The sequence below is a fragment of the Osmerus eperlanus genome, chromosome 1 (assembly GCF_963692335.1).
Source record: "Osmerus eperlanus chromosome 1, fOsmEpe2.1, whole genome shotgun sequence".
Lineage (NCBI taxonomy): Eukaryota > Metazoa > Chordata > Actinopteri > Osmeriformes > Osmeridae > Osmerus > Osmerus eperlanus.
In genome coordinates this window covers 13367463-13380098 of record NC_085018.1, presented here as the reverse complement: position 1 = coordinate 13380098, position 12636 = coordinate 13367463, and the positions used below count along the sequence as shown (strand labels likewise).

The 12636-nt window shown below is 49.3% G+C and overlaps 1 protein-coding gene across 6 annotated transcripts in view; it reads right to left on the bottom strand.

Annotated features, from left to right (window-relative positions):
- Positions 1–12636, bottom strand: part of grip2b (glutamate receptor interacting protein 2b) — a 62515-nt gene that overhangs the window by 32750 nt on the left and 17129 nt on the right. For 2 of the 6 annotated variants that reach the window (XM_062461267.1, XM_062461285.1), the window contains exon 1: positions 6916–7382. The exons of 1 other annotated variant lie outside the window; for it this stretch is intronic. In XM_062461267.1, coding sequence (XP_062317251.1) covers positions 6916–6970 — 55 coding nt within the window. In that variant the 5' untranslated portion in view covers positions 6971–7382. Of the gene's footprint in view, positions 1–2024; positions 2159–6915; positions 7385–12636 lie in introns of those variants that run through there. 3 more of the 6 variants (XM_062461293.1, XM_062461304.1, XM_062461330.1) reach the window with 2 other exon arrangements.

Below are 12636 nucleotides of genomic sequence, written 5' to 3'. Positions count from 1 at the left end.
AGCCTGTAACTAAACCAGTCCTAACCCTCGCTTGAAACTACACCAGCCTTAGCTCTAGCCTGTCTACAGACCAGTCCTAGCTCTAATCCTACAGCCTTTCTCTCAATCAGTCCCATTCTGTAGCCTTATGCTCTCATCCACAGCATGCAGGGTCGGTTAGAGATGCTCACCCTGTAACAACAGCATGAATATAGTCTATTAAACCACAGCAGGCAGGGGCAGGCAGAGATTAGGGAGACAACATAAGAGAGCTATTTTTATAAGGCGAGAGAACCCTGTTGTAAAGCAGCTGGGTGTGTTTATACCTGTTACTGTCCCTGCAGCAATACACAGCGATACACATAAACACACACACCGACACAGATACAAACACACAGACACACACATACACACACACAAACACACCCACATGCATACACATGCAAACACACAAACACCAAGATACGCACAGACACAGACCCACATACATAATGTGCATACACACATTAACAAACACACACATACACACACACATACAAACACAGTCAACAGACACATACCCTGAGGGGTGCACACAGTGTTCTACTGAGCTATTATCGCACTTGTGCTTTCAAGGGCCATATTGTTCCATCGTGTATCTTCTCGAAAGATATCCCCTCCTCTCTTCTCCTCCTCTCCTCTCTCCCCTCCTCTCCTCTTCTTCACGCTTATCTATCTGTTCTCTCCTCTCTCCTTTTCCCCTCTCTCCTTTCATCCAGCCACTAGTAGACTCATGTCACCAGGGGAACCCCTGTAAATAAGCTGTATCACCATGTACCCTTCAGGAAGACTTCACCTGGTTGTCTGTGGGGTCTTCCTGTTCCTATCAGACAGGATGTCCCAGCAGAAGAATCCTTCAACAAATCCTCTTATTGCACATGTAAAACCCCCGCCATGGCTTCACAAAACAGACTGTTACTGTACGTCTTGTTTTAAAAAAAGAAGAACAGCAAACCAACAACACGCCTCAGTGATCAAAGGCACGGCTTACCGAACTGACAGATAACTGCAAGATGTGAGAAAACCTTGGTGTTCCACAACACCGATTTAACAGTAGGTATCTGAAGGCTGGGTAATGCGACAGGAAGCTATGGTATGAGTGTCCCTCGCACCCCCCCCCCCCCCTCCCACCCCCCCACACACACACACACAAAAACACACACTTATCTTTACTGCTGTACACACATAACACACACACAAACAACTTGCTCACACACATACAAAAAACAGACACCCTTCTTGACTGTTTCACACAAACACACGTACACAAAACATACACCCAGAGGAGACCACCACATCAGCATGATGTGGTGGTCGTGATGCAGTCGGACTGGAGCTGGGATTCCTGTTCCGTTATTAGCCCCCCATCTCCCCTTCCATCTGGTCGCGGAGAGACGGAGAGAATCCGGTTTGATGTTTTTTCGCTCACTACCAACAGGTGGCAGCTCCAGCCCATTAACGACATACCGAGGAAGCGTGCGCGCTGCACTTCAAAGCAACAGTTCACATATTCATAAATAAATTACCCAGAAAATCAGGACACGGGAGAAGACGAAAAACTACTTCAGCAAACATCGCCCCCGCGCAATCAGCCGGTGAAGTCAGGGATGCCTCGGACTGACAGTTGATGGAGTCGTTATGAATGTCGATGACTATCATGAGGGGAAATGTTCAATGGGATCAATGCGTCTGGAACTTGTGCATATTCCATTTGGACCGCGCGCCGATCTTTCCAGAGCCCGTTTCTTTCGCACATTGCAGCAAACGCCAAGCATCTGACAGTCTTCCACAGCCACAACAATCAAGCAATCAAAGTGAATGGTTGCATTTTCATGTCATTATTCGCATTTGCATTTTAAATTGATGCAAAAGGAGTTGGGTTTAGTGTAGCATGCCTACTAGCAAACGGATCAATGCAGCACCGTATTTAGGATATCGAAATTAGTCCTTAGCTTTCAGATGCAGACAAGTCTAATAAAAATACATGTTGAAGCATGGATATGTACCTTTATGAATTCTTCTCCTTAATATTGCTTGAAGAAAAAGCATCATTTCCGTCAGGTTAACCTGTACACCACTATAATCTCCTGCACGGGGAGCACGGACGAGGAAAAAGATGAGTTACTTGCCTTCTCTCACCCCCTCTCTCTCCCCCTCTCCCCTTTCCCCCTCTCCCCTTTCCCCCTCTCTCTGTCTCTATTTCTTTTACCTCATGGGTACCACATCGACTCCCTGCTGTGCTATACTTAAAACTCGCGGGCACGAAGCATGCATGGGGTCTCAATGATTGGATGCAGACGAGTGTGGCTTCTTAAAATCGATCGACGCTACTTGTCCGTGACAAAGGATCCCGTTAACAGAATTCTTCTATCCCAGCGCTCGTTTAAACCACTTCCAAATACTCTCAAATTGATGTTTATCATCTGGGTATTTATTTATTGATTACAGTAGAATCCCTCTCTCTTGTTCTCTCTCTCCTTCCATACCTCTCTCTCTCTCTTCCTGATTAAAACATGTTTAACTCTAGACTCAAAGCCTTCGGGACCTCAGATGGCCTACTTAGTTCTCCTGGTGCTCTGTGTGTGTCTGTGTCAAAGTATCACTTGAAGATGAAGAGAACTTGAGATCACCTTGTGGGTATACGTTTTTCAAAAGCACTGTTTCCACACAGCGCGTCAAAAAGGCTCCATTCAACCATCTGAGCAACTTGACGCCCTTGCCCTGTGCAATAAAACATAATCCCTAAACAGGGGCGACTGTTTTTGCCTGTGCTGCAGCTCCATGTGACTGTAAGTAAGATCACAGGCCCCTATGAGGGACTCGATCCTCTCCTCATCTGGGGCTCCCATCCTCCCTTCTCCTTTAGCCTTCACTGCTGTGTTTTCCTCCCCTCTCCTCTTCCCTTCTTCCTCTTCTCCCATCCCGTCCCCTCTCCTCTGCCCTCATCTCCTTGCCTCCTCTCTTCTTCTCTGCCTCTCTTGCTAACCCACTCTGACTTGAGTCCTCCCCCCTGGGCCAGTTCAGAGTGATTACGCCCCCTCATAACACACACACACACACAGGCCTCCCTGGTCTGCGAGGCTCATTACGTCTGACTCTTTCTCTCAGGAGATTCTCGGCTGGAGACCATGAGTGTCACAAACAAGCTGCTCCAACACATCATCCCAGCTGGACTCAGGCCAGGCCAGGCTAGGCCAGGCTAGGCCAGGCCAGGCTTGGCCAGGCTCCTAACTCAGCCCTCAACCCTCCCTAGCCCCCATCCCTCTCTCACCCTGTCCACCCCCCACCCCATCCCTCCTGTGTCCTTCAGCTCTCCTCCTTCCTTTCTCCCCTTCCCCCTCTCCACCAGCCTCCCTCAGTCCCCTCTCTTTCCCTCTGTCCCCCCCCCCGTTTCTCTTATCTCCTCAGTCCTCTCTCGACTCCTCTGTCTATCTATCTCCCTTTCCTTTTCTCCCTCCAACCTTGTCAGCCCTCTCTCTCTCTCCCTCTTTCTTCAACCTTGTCAGCCCTCTCTCTCTCTCCCTCTTTCTTCAACCTTGTCAGCCCTCTCTCTCCCTCTTTCTTCTACCTTCTCAGCCCTCTTTCCTCTCTGTTCTCTACCTTGCCCACACTGTGTAACTGTGTACACTGTGTTAACCCAGTCTGACAGAGCACAGTTGCTGGGAGGCATCTTCTCTGGGAGGTACTTAGACCAGAAGGTAATCCGTTTGGACAATATGAGCCAAGTCTGTAATCTGATTGGACAGTCCATATTGGTTCCATAATCTGATTGGACAGTTTGTGCTGTTTCTTTAATCCTGGAAAACTTTGACCTGTGGTTCCTGCACCTCAGAGCTATCTCTCCTTCTTTTCTCCCCCATCAAAGCCTCTTCTCTTTCTTTATTTCTTTCTTTCTTGTTTACTTTCTCCCCCCCTCTCTCTCTCACACTTTCCCTCTCATACTCTCCCTCTCCTATTCTCTCTTTCTCTCCCTCTGGTCCTCCTCACGCTCTCTCCCTCTGGTCCTCCTCTCTCTCTCTTTGCCCAGCCTCTTCTTATCTGGTTTGTTCTGGCTTGGCTCGAGTTCCCTAGGACATCACAATGCAGCATGAAGGTGTTCTATAGGAGAGCTCCAGGTAGGGATTCTGCTGAGCTCGGAGTTCTGTTTGCCAAGTTCAGCATTCTATTAGCGCTGAGGCACAAAACATGGTTAAATGAGAAAACAAACTAATTCATGACTGGCTGATTCAATGTGACTTTAAATGACATTTACCTTACTGAAGTATTTCTTTAAGCTACAGGAATCGTGGAGAGGAGAGGGGAGAGGAAAAAGAAACAGGGAAGATAAGTGTAGAGCAGAGAGGAGGGAATAGTACAGGATAAATAGGAGTTTTTTCCAGCGTTCTGTCTAATTACCATGGCTGTTGTTCTCTGCTCTAGTTATGTCAGGAGTGTACTATGGTGAGATCAAACATACGTAGCTGTGCTGCATCAGCCAACCCAATGCCCCCCCCCCCTTTACATTGACAATAGCAACACACCAGCTACACGCTAGCAACACACCAGCTACAGCAGCATATCACATCAGACAGACTATTTTTGTGACTGAATTTTGGGCTGTGTTGTCCTGCACCTCAATAATCCATCTTCAGAAGCATGGGTCCAAGCCTAGCCATCACACCCCCCCAGGTCCCCTCTAGCAGAGTGGACATCTTCTGGATCTCTGTCTACTTGTGACCTGACACTCACCTGCAGACACGTGGACACTTTGGGACTCGCGTAATCAAGGCTGTTCTGAATGTCCGCTATGTGCATCCAAAGATACTCTGTACGCCAACTGCATTAAACATTAATAGCTGTCTTAAACACACACACAAACACACACACACAAGATGTCTTCTCTCAGACTATTAAGCCTGTTAATGTACTCAAACACTCACGTTCAGCACCACTGCCAACAGGGAAACTAGTGCCTCCATGAAATTAGTGATTCAACACGTACCACAGTAAGTGCTCCTAAAACCCCTTAATGTGCACATACAGACTCACATGAACGCTCAAACACATACTAACACACACAAGCACATACACACATCTCTCTAAGTGTTTCTTTACTGTGGCTCCACATCTCCAGCTGTCTCTGGAGCTCTTGGTCTGGTCAGACAGCTACCATACCAGACAGTCCAGACAGCCAGAAAACAACCAGCCTGTCAGCCAGCCAGTCAGGAGGTGAGTCAACCAAACAACCAGTCAGCCAGCCAGTCATTCCAGTCCTTCAGCCAGCTACCCAGTCAGTCCAACCAGTCAGCCAACCTGTCAGTCAGCCAGCCAGTCAGAGAGGCTGTCAGAGAGACTAGGACACCTCAGGCACTGAGGTGTCCAAGTCTGAAACCGTCTGCTCGCCTTGACACGTTTCAACTGAAAGGCAGGCAGTAGAGGATACTTTTCTGTCAGTATGAAAGAGAAGCCCCCCCCCCCCCCTCCCCGAGGTCCCCAGCCAGCCTCCGGGCCCCAGAGCTGGGGCTCCATCCTCTTCATGAGAACCCACTGGAGCATGTCAACACTGGCTCTTCATTCATCATCTCACTATCACATGGAACCAGCCTCGCCTGAACACTGACCACAAACACGGGGATAGGTGTTATTGTAATAGTGTAGTGTATGTTGTAGCAGTGTGTGTCTGTGTGTGTGTTTTAGTAGCAGTGTGAGTTGTGGTCGTGGGTGTGTTTTGTAGCAGTGTGTGTTGTGGTAGTGTGTGTGTTTTGTAGCAGTGTGTGTTGTGGTAGTGGGTGTGTTAGCAGGTGGGTTGTGCCACATAAGCAGTGTGTGTGTTGTTGTAGAAGTGTGTGTGGGTGGAGAACTGCACAGTGTGTGTCTGTGTTGTTCCTGTAGTGCCTGTGTGTTTTATCAACAGTGTGTTTGTTTTGTAGCAGTGTGTTGGTCATAGGAATAGTTATAGCAGCTGTGGTAGATGTGTGAGTGTTTCTGTGTGTCGTAGTGGCTGTGTGTGTGTGTGGCTGTGTGTGTGTGTGTGTGCTGTGACTGAGGGTGCCTTGGGAACTCTGTCCAACACCAGTCATCAGTCATCAGAGGTGCTTGCTGGTGAAACCTGGATGATCTCCTCTTACATCTCCTATAACAACACATCATTAATCACACATACGTACTGTACACACACACACACAAACTCACACACATGAACTCATGCACACAAACTCACGCACACATGAATAAGCACACACAGACACACTCACAAAAAAATACAGACACACACAGGTAAATACACACACAGCCCACAGTCCTAGTGTTCTCTGGGAATGCCCGCAGTGAGAACACTGTGGTGCTGAGTGTCCCTGGCTGAAGACACCATCAACACCAGCTCTTCTGCTGCTAGAGAACCTGCTCCAGCCAGACTACTGTCTCTCTCTTTCTCCCTCCCTCCCCATCCCCTCTCTCTCCCTTCCTCACTCTCTCCCTTCCTCTCTCTCTCTCTCTCTCTCTCTCTCACACACACGCTCCCTCTCTCTTACAGACACACTCTCACTCTCATCCTCCCTCTCTCTCTCTCTCTATTTCTCTATCATTCTCCCCTCTCTCTCTCTTTTTGGCACTCTGTCTCTCTCACATATGCTTAAAACTCTATTTTTCTCACACAAACATGCTCTCTCTCTCTCACGCACTCTCTCTCTCTCTCTCTCTCTCTCTCTCTCTCTCTCTCTCTCTCTCTCTCTCTCTCTCTCTCTCTCTCTCTGCTATCACTTTCACACTCTCTCACTCTCTTTCAGTGTCTCTACTATCGCTCTCACATCATGATCCTTCTCTCTTCTCCCCTGTCGCTCTCTCTTCTTCACACACCCGCGCGCACAGACACACGCGCAGATATAGAAACAGAGTTAGAAGTGGTGCATTGCACAATACCCTTGATCCTTCGTCTGATGACCCCCAACCGGCACTTGAGCGAAACAGAAAACATCCTCCTCTCCTCCTCCTCCTCATCCACTCATCGCTGAAACAAGAGGGGGAGAATAGCTTCGTGGCGCTTAGTAACCAGTCACATGGTTCTCACAGGAGCTGTCGGCTCCTCCACTCTGCTCACCGAAGAAAATGCAACACAGAGTTACTCTCTCCCTCTATGTATCTCTCTCTCTCTCTCTCTCCCTCTGTCTGTCGTCTCTCTTCTCCCCCTCCTTACTTTCGGCACGTAAAATCTCTCCACGACAAAGAAAACTTCAAGCGCTCTGAGACGAGGTGGTCCATGGCTGGAGAAGGAATGCAAGATGGAGAGCGAGGAGGACAGACGGAATGTACAGGGAAAGGTAGAGGTTGAGAGCGATGGGAAAAGACACAGGTGAAGAGGGAGAAGGAGAGGAAGGGAAAGGAAGAGGGAGACAGTGGAGGAAGAGAAGATGGAGAGAGGGGAAAATGTTAGGGAAGAAGAGAAAGATATCAAAGGAGAGGCAGGGGGTAAAGACGAGAGAAGAGAAGAGACCTGGAGGGTGAAGAGAGAGGAGAGTAAATTATGTCCTCAATGGGAGAGGAAGAGATAGGAAGGAGTTGAGGAAAGATGAGAGCTTAGTTTCGTTCACAGATAGGAGAGCATGTGCTCCATGTCATTCTGTCCTTATCAACACAGGAACAACAATCAATATTTATAAACCCTCCTCCGCTCAGTGATCCCCTCTACCTTGTTCAATCCTATCTCGCACTCTCTCTCTCTCTCTCTCTCTCTCTCTCGCACTCACTCTCTCTCTCTCTCTCTCTCTCTCTCTCTCTCTCTCTCTCTCTCTCTCTCTCTCTCTCTCTCTCTCTCTCTCTCTCTCTCTCTCTCTCTCTCTCTCTCTCTCTCTCTCTCTTTCTCTCTCTCTCTTTCTCTCTCTCTCTCTCTCTCTCTCTCTCTGTCTCTATCTCTGTCTTTCTTTCTCTCTCTTTCTTTATATTTATATCCCTCCAAGGCACACAAACACAGAGACACACACCTACTCTCACACAAGCACAATTGATTTAAACATTTACACAGCACAAACATAACAAAACAAAGCAGAAAAGGTTGCTGCTGTAAAACTTAAAATCTATACAGAAGAAGTGAGTTCTATGCACAAAGCTCTTGCATTTGGTACTAGCTGGAACTGTCCATCTGGTAGCACCATCAACTGTAGACGCACAAACTACTTTACTCTACTCTACTTGAATCTACTCTTCCCTTCCCAACTCTATTCTTTTCTATTCTCCTCTCCTCAGTTCTGTTCTCCTCTTCTCCTCTCCTCACCTCATCGCTTCTCTCTCCTCCTCTTCTCTCCTCTCTCTTCATCATATCTCCTCTCCTCACCTCTCTCCTCATCACCTCTCTTCACCTCACCTCACCTCTCCTCACCTCTCCTCACCTCACCTCTCCTCACCTCACCTCTCCTCTCCTCTCCTCACCTAACCTCTCCTCTCCTCTCCTCACCTCACCTCACCTCACCTCTCCTCACCTCTCCTCACCTCTCCTCACCTCACCTCACCTCTCCTCTCCTCTCCTCTCCTCAACTCTCCTGTCCTCTCGGGGGTTATGGTGCAGGGAGGATCACAGAGCCAGACAGATGATCCCCCAGTATTTATTTATACCGTGCACAGGCTCATCAACCCCTCCATGGCAGTATTACTAACACACACACACATACGCACTAAAAGACACAAGCACACACACAGACTCCCACGTGGACATGCGCGCACACAGACACAAAAGGATACATAAACATACATTAACACAGATCCGACTCCTCTAGTTCCGCAGGAGCTGCTGGTTAAAAGGAGATCCGGTTTAATCGGGGAGCTGGAAGACTGCTAACAGATACAGGTCGTACATGCAACCTCCCACCCCTGAGCCCCCCCCCCCCCTTCCCCCTGCGTCCCCCACCCCACCCTGCCCCCGCCACACCTCCCCATCCCACACTGCTTCCCTGCAACCCTCATGCCCCCCCACCCTCCGCCCGCCCACTCTGTGAGTAAATCTGGGACATTTCTGGAGATCAACACAGAGGAACAAAGACGAGCGGGGAGGCACGGAGAGAACAATAAAGACAGAGGAGACGAAGGATGCAGGCGAGAGGAGTGGAGTTGAGGAGTGAAGAGGATGAGAGAGAAAGAGACAGGATTAGAACTGGGGGGTTTTCTGCATGCTGACAGCCACACAGTAGAAGGTGCAGAGGCTCATGTCGGAGTGCCATCAGAGGCTAATCTCAGGATCAGTCCTCGCTTATCTCCAAGTTCGCTCATGCTGTTTCTCAGAACCCATATCTCAAGCGGTCCCATCTGAGCCGTGGGCTCCACCTCTCCCCTGTCCTCCATCTCTCCTTGTGCTCCTCGCTCCTTCAGTCGGCTCCTCTCCTCGAGCCTCCCCCTGGCTCCATCGCCCCCTCTGTTCCTTTCCTCCACCGCCTCCACATCCCTTCTGCTCACCTCGGCCTGCTCCTCTCCTCCGATCTCCACCTCTCCTCCACCCCCCACGTTCCTTCCCTCCGGTCCTCGCCTCCGCTGCCCCTATCCTGCTCTCCTCCCCAGCTTCTCCTCTCTTCTCCTCCATTCTCCGTCCCTGTTCCTCTCCTCCCATCCAAAGGGTGCCTCTACCCCCTTTCTGGGATCTGATCTCAGTGATGCAATATCAGGCAACATCTACAAGACACAGTCTACTCTCTAAGATCATCATCAACGTTATCTAAGCATCCTCATCATCCTCTTCACCATCAGTACCATCGTCATATTCATCACCGTTATTATTTTGATCATGACCCTTTCCTGTTATTGATGTAGCCTACTTCCTGTTACAGTACCACCCACTTCCTGGAAGAGCCAGGGTGTGTGGGAGTTCCTCGAACCAGCTTTCCACTGGCTGTGTTCTGGACACCAGAGCATCAAACTGCTCCACTCCATCCATGCCAGATCTAAAGATCTGTCAGTTTTGTCAGGGAACGTTAGCTAGATGATCGCATTTTGTGGGGCTGATTAGCAGGGAAGATGCGGTGATGTTGCATATGTGTACATTTCTCTCTCTCTCACTCTCTCACTCTCTCTCTCTCTCTCTCTCTCTCTCTCTCTCTCTCTCTCTCTCTCTCTCTCTCTCTTTATCTCCCTCTCCATTTCTGAGTCTGTGGGCTTGTATTAAATATTCATCAGGCCAGTGCTGTGTGTGGGAGCAGAGAAACCAGCTCTTGTTGGTTTTGGAAGGATCATGTCTCTGAATGCCTCTCTGATGCTCTCTGTAGAGACTATGGTTATATTAATTCTACTTACCTATGCAAAATGATATAGACTGTACTTATACGGAGAATACACCATTATTTCCCCGAAGAAGTGAAAATACTATGAAAATCATATTACTGCTAATGTAATATTACAGATGTTGGGTGCCTTCTTGGATTTCTTGTTGGTCATTTTGTCTGTACCCCTGTTTGTGTCCTAGCTCCCCTGTTTGACACCTAGACTCCCTGCCTATATCCTCGTCCCCTTTTTTGTGTCTTAGTTCCCCTTTTATATCCTGGTCTCCCTGCCCATCTCCTCTTTCTCTTAGCTGTCTCTGCCTTCCTGCGTGTCTCCTACTCTCTGTTCTAGTGTGAGTAAATATAGCATATTTTAACTTGTACTGGGCTGTGTCGTGCCTGCTGCTGTTGCCAAAATTGCCAAAAGCTAATTGCTGAAACATCTCCTCATGACACAACTGTATCTACTGACAGACATCCTCACGAAACATTAACAAAAACCACACAACCTAAGAGAAACATTAACATAGCCGCATTTGCGATCAACTGAAAAACTCTGACTTACAGTTCAAGACAAATCAAGAGTCTAAATTACCAGGTCGTTTTCAAGAACTGCAGTTGGGTGGAATAGGAAGGACCTCGAGCACCATGCTTAAAAACAGCTAAAACCGCTCTCTAAAACAACTGCAGGCCAGAGGAACACTTCTGCTGATTCTGAGAGAAGAGCGTTTTGTGAGTGTGCTGGAACAGAAGGGATGGGTAGGGTGAATGAAGTGGCCTGTGTGGTGCCTGTGACCTGAAGTGTTGAATCATGTCTGGGGTGAACTTAGTTCCTTGTGACATTCCTGCACGTGTGAGATGGGTGCTAGATGTGTGTGAGATACCTGTGATGCCCAGGTGAAACGTGTGTTTAAACTGCGTCTATAGTGTGTATGAAGCTTGCACATGGTGTGGGGTGTGCATAATGACATGTTTGTGTCGCATATGTGCTGTGAAGAGTGTGTGTGTGCCTTTTAGGAGGCATGCCTATGTTGTGTGTGCCATGTCTGTGTGCCTTGTGAGTGTCGTGTGTGTGTGCCGTGTGAGTGTCGTGTCTGTGTGCCTTGTGAGTGTCGTGTGCGTGTGCCGTGTCGTATAGGTGCCGGGTGGGAGACGTGCGTGCTCACCGCTGAGGCAGAGGCCGAGGGAACACAGGCTGTCCTGGCAGCAGTCCTCTGGGCTCTCCAGCGCCCCCCGGGGGTCCCGCGCACAGCCTGCGTGGTGACATCCTCCTCACCACCCTCAAAACACGGCTCACCCCTCGCTCCATGCTGGCACACATCACTGGGCTGCCCTCCCTCCCCCGCCTGGCCTGGCCTCGCCCCCTCGCTCTCAGGCCTCCCCTCTCCTACCTTCTCTTCTCCTCGGATGTGTCCTCTCCTTCTCCTCTCCCCCTACCTCATCAAATGACTCCTCCTCTTCTCCTCTCCGCTCCTCTCTGCAGAGTTAGCAGGGCACGCGATTCACAGCAGAGAACGAGTGAGCAGGGAGTGTGCCTCTTCCTCTCTCTCTCAGAGCTGTGAGAAATATCACAAACCCTGCCCGTTTTTTCCTCTCTTTCCTTTTCCCTCTCCCTCCCTCTCCTCCTATTCTCTCTCTTTTCTCTCTCCCACCCCCTCTTCCCCCCGCTTTTTCTCCCTCTCTGTGAAGCCCTATCCCACGGCTTCTACTGAAGCAGCCCTCCCTCTCTTCCTCCTTCCTTCCCTCCCTCCCTCCTTCCCCTCTCCTCTTTCCTCTTTAATCTTTCTCCCATGCCTCTCCATAATGAGCTCATCAGTGCACAGCGATGCTGATTATCAAGACGAGGTTAACCTGTGACCAGAGACCACAGACAGAGGGCCGGAGAGAGGGAGAGAGAGAGGGGGGTGGAGAGAGAGAAAGAGAGAGTGAGAGGAAGAGAGAGAAAAAGGGTGGGAGGAGAGAGAGAGTCCAGATTGACAGAGATCCGAGAGAAACAGAGACAGAGAAAGGGAGAGTGAGCAAGAGATTGGGTGATATAGAGCTAGGGAGAGAGAGAGAGAGAGAGAGAGAGAGAGAGAGAGAGAGAGAGAGAGAGAGAGAGAGAGAGAGAGAGAGAGAGAGGAGAGAGAGAGAGAGAGAGAGAGAGAGAGAGAGAGAGAGAGAAAGAGAAAGCCAGCAAAAAGTGGCACCAGAGAGGGAGAGACCACAGAAACCACGAAGACCGATCGCCGTGGAGAGTTTACTAAGAAAGAACGTCTGAATTTCTCTGTGGGGATAAACTTCCATCCTTCCACTTCAAACAAGACCAGAAACATGGACTGACCCACTTTCCAGCCGCTCATTGACGGAGAGAGTTAGAGTTGTGTTTGTCTGTGTTTGTGGACGTTGCATTTCAGTGTGGCTC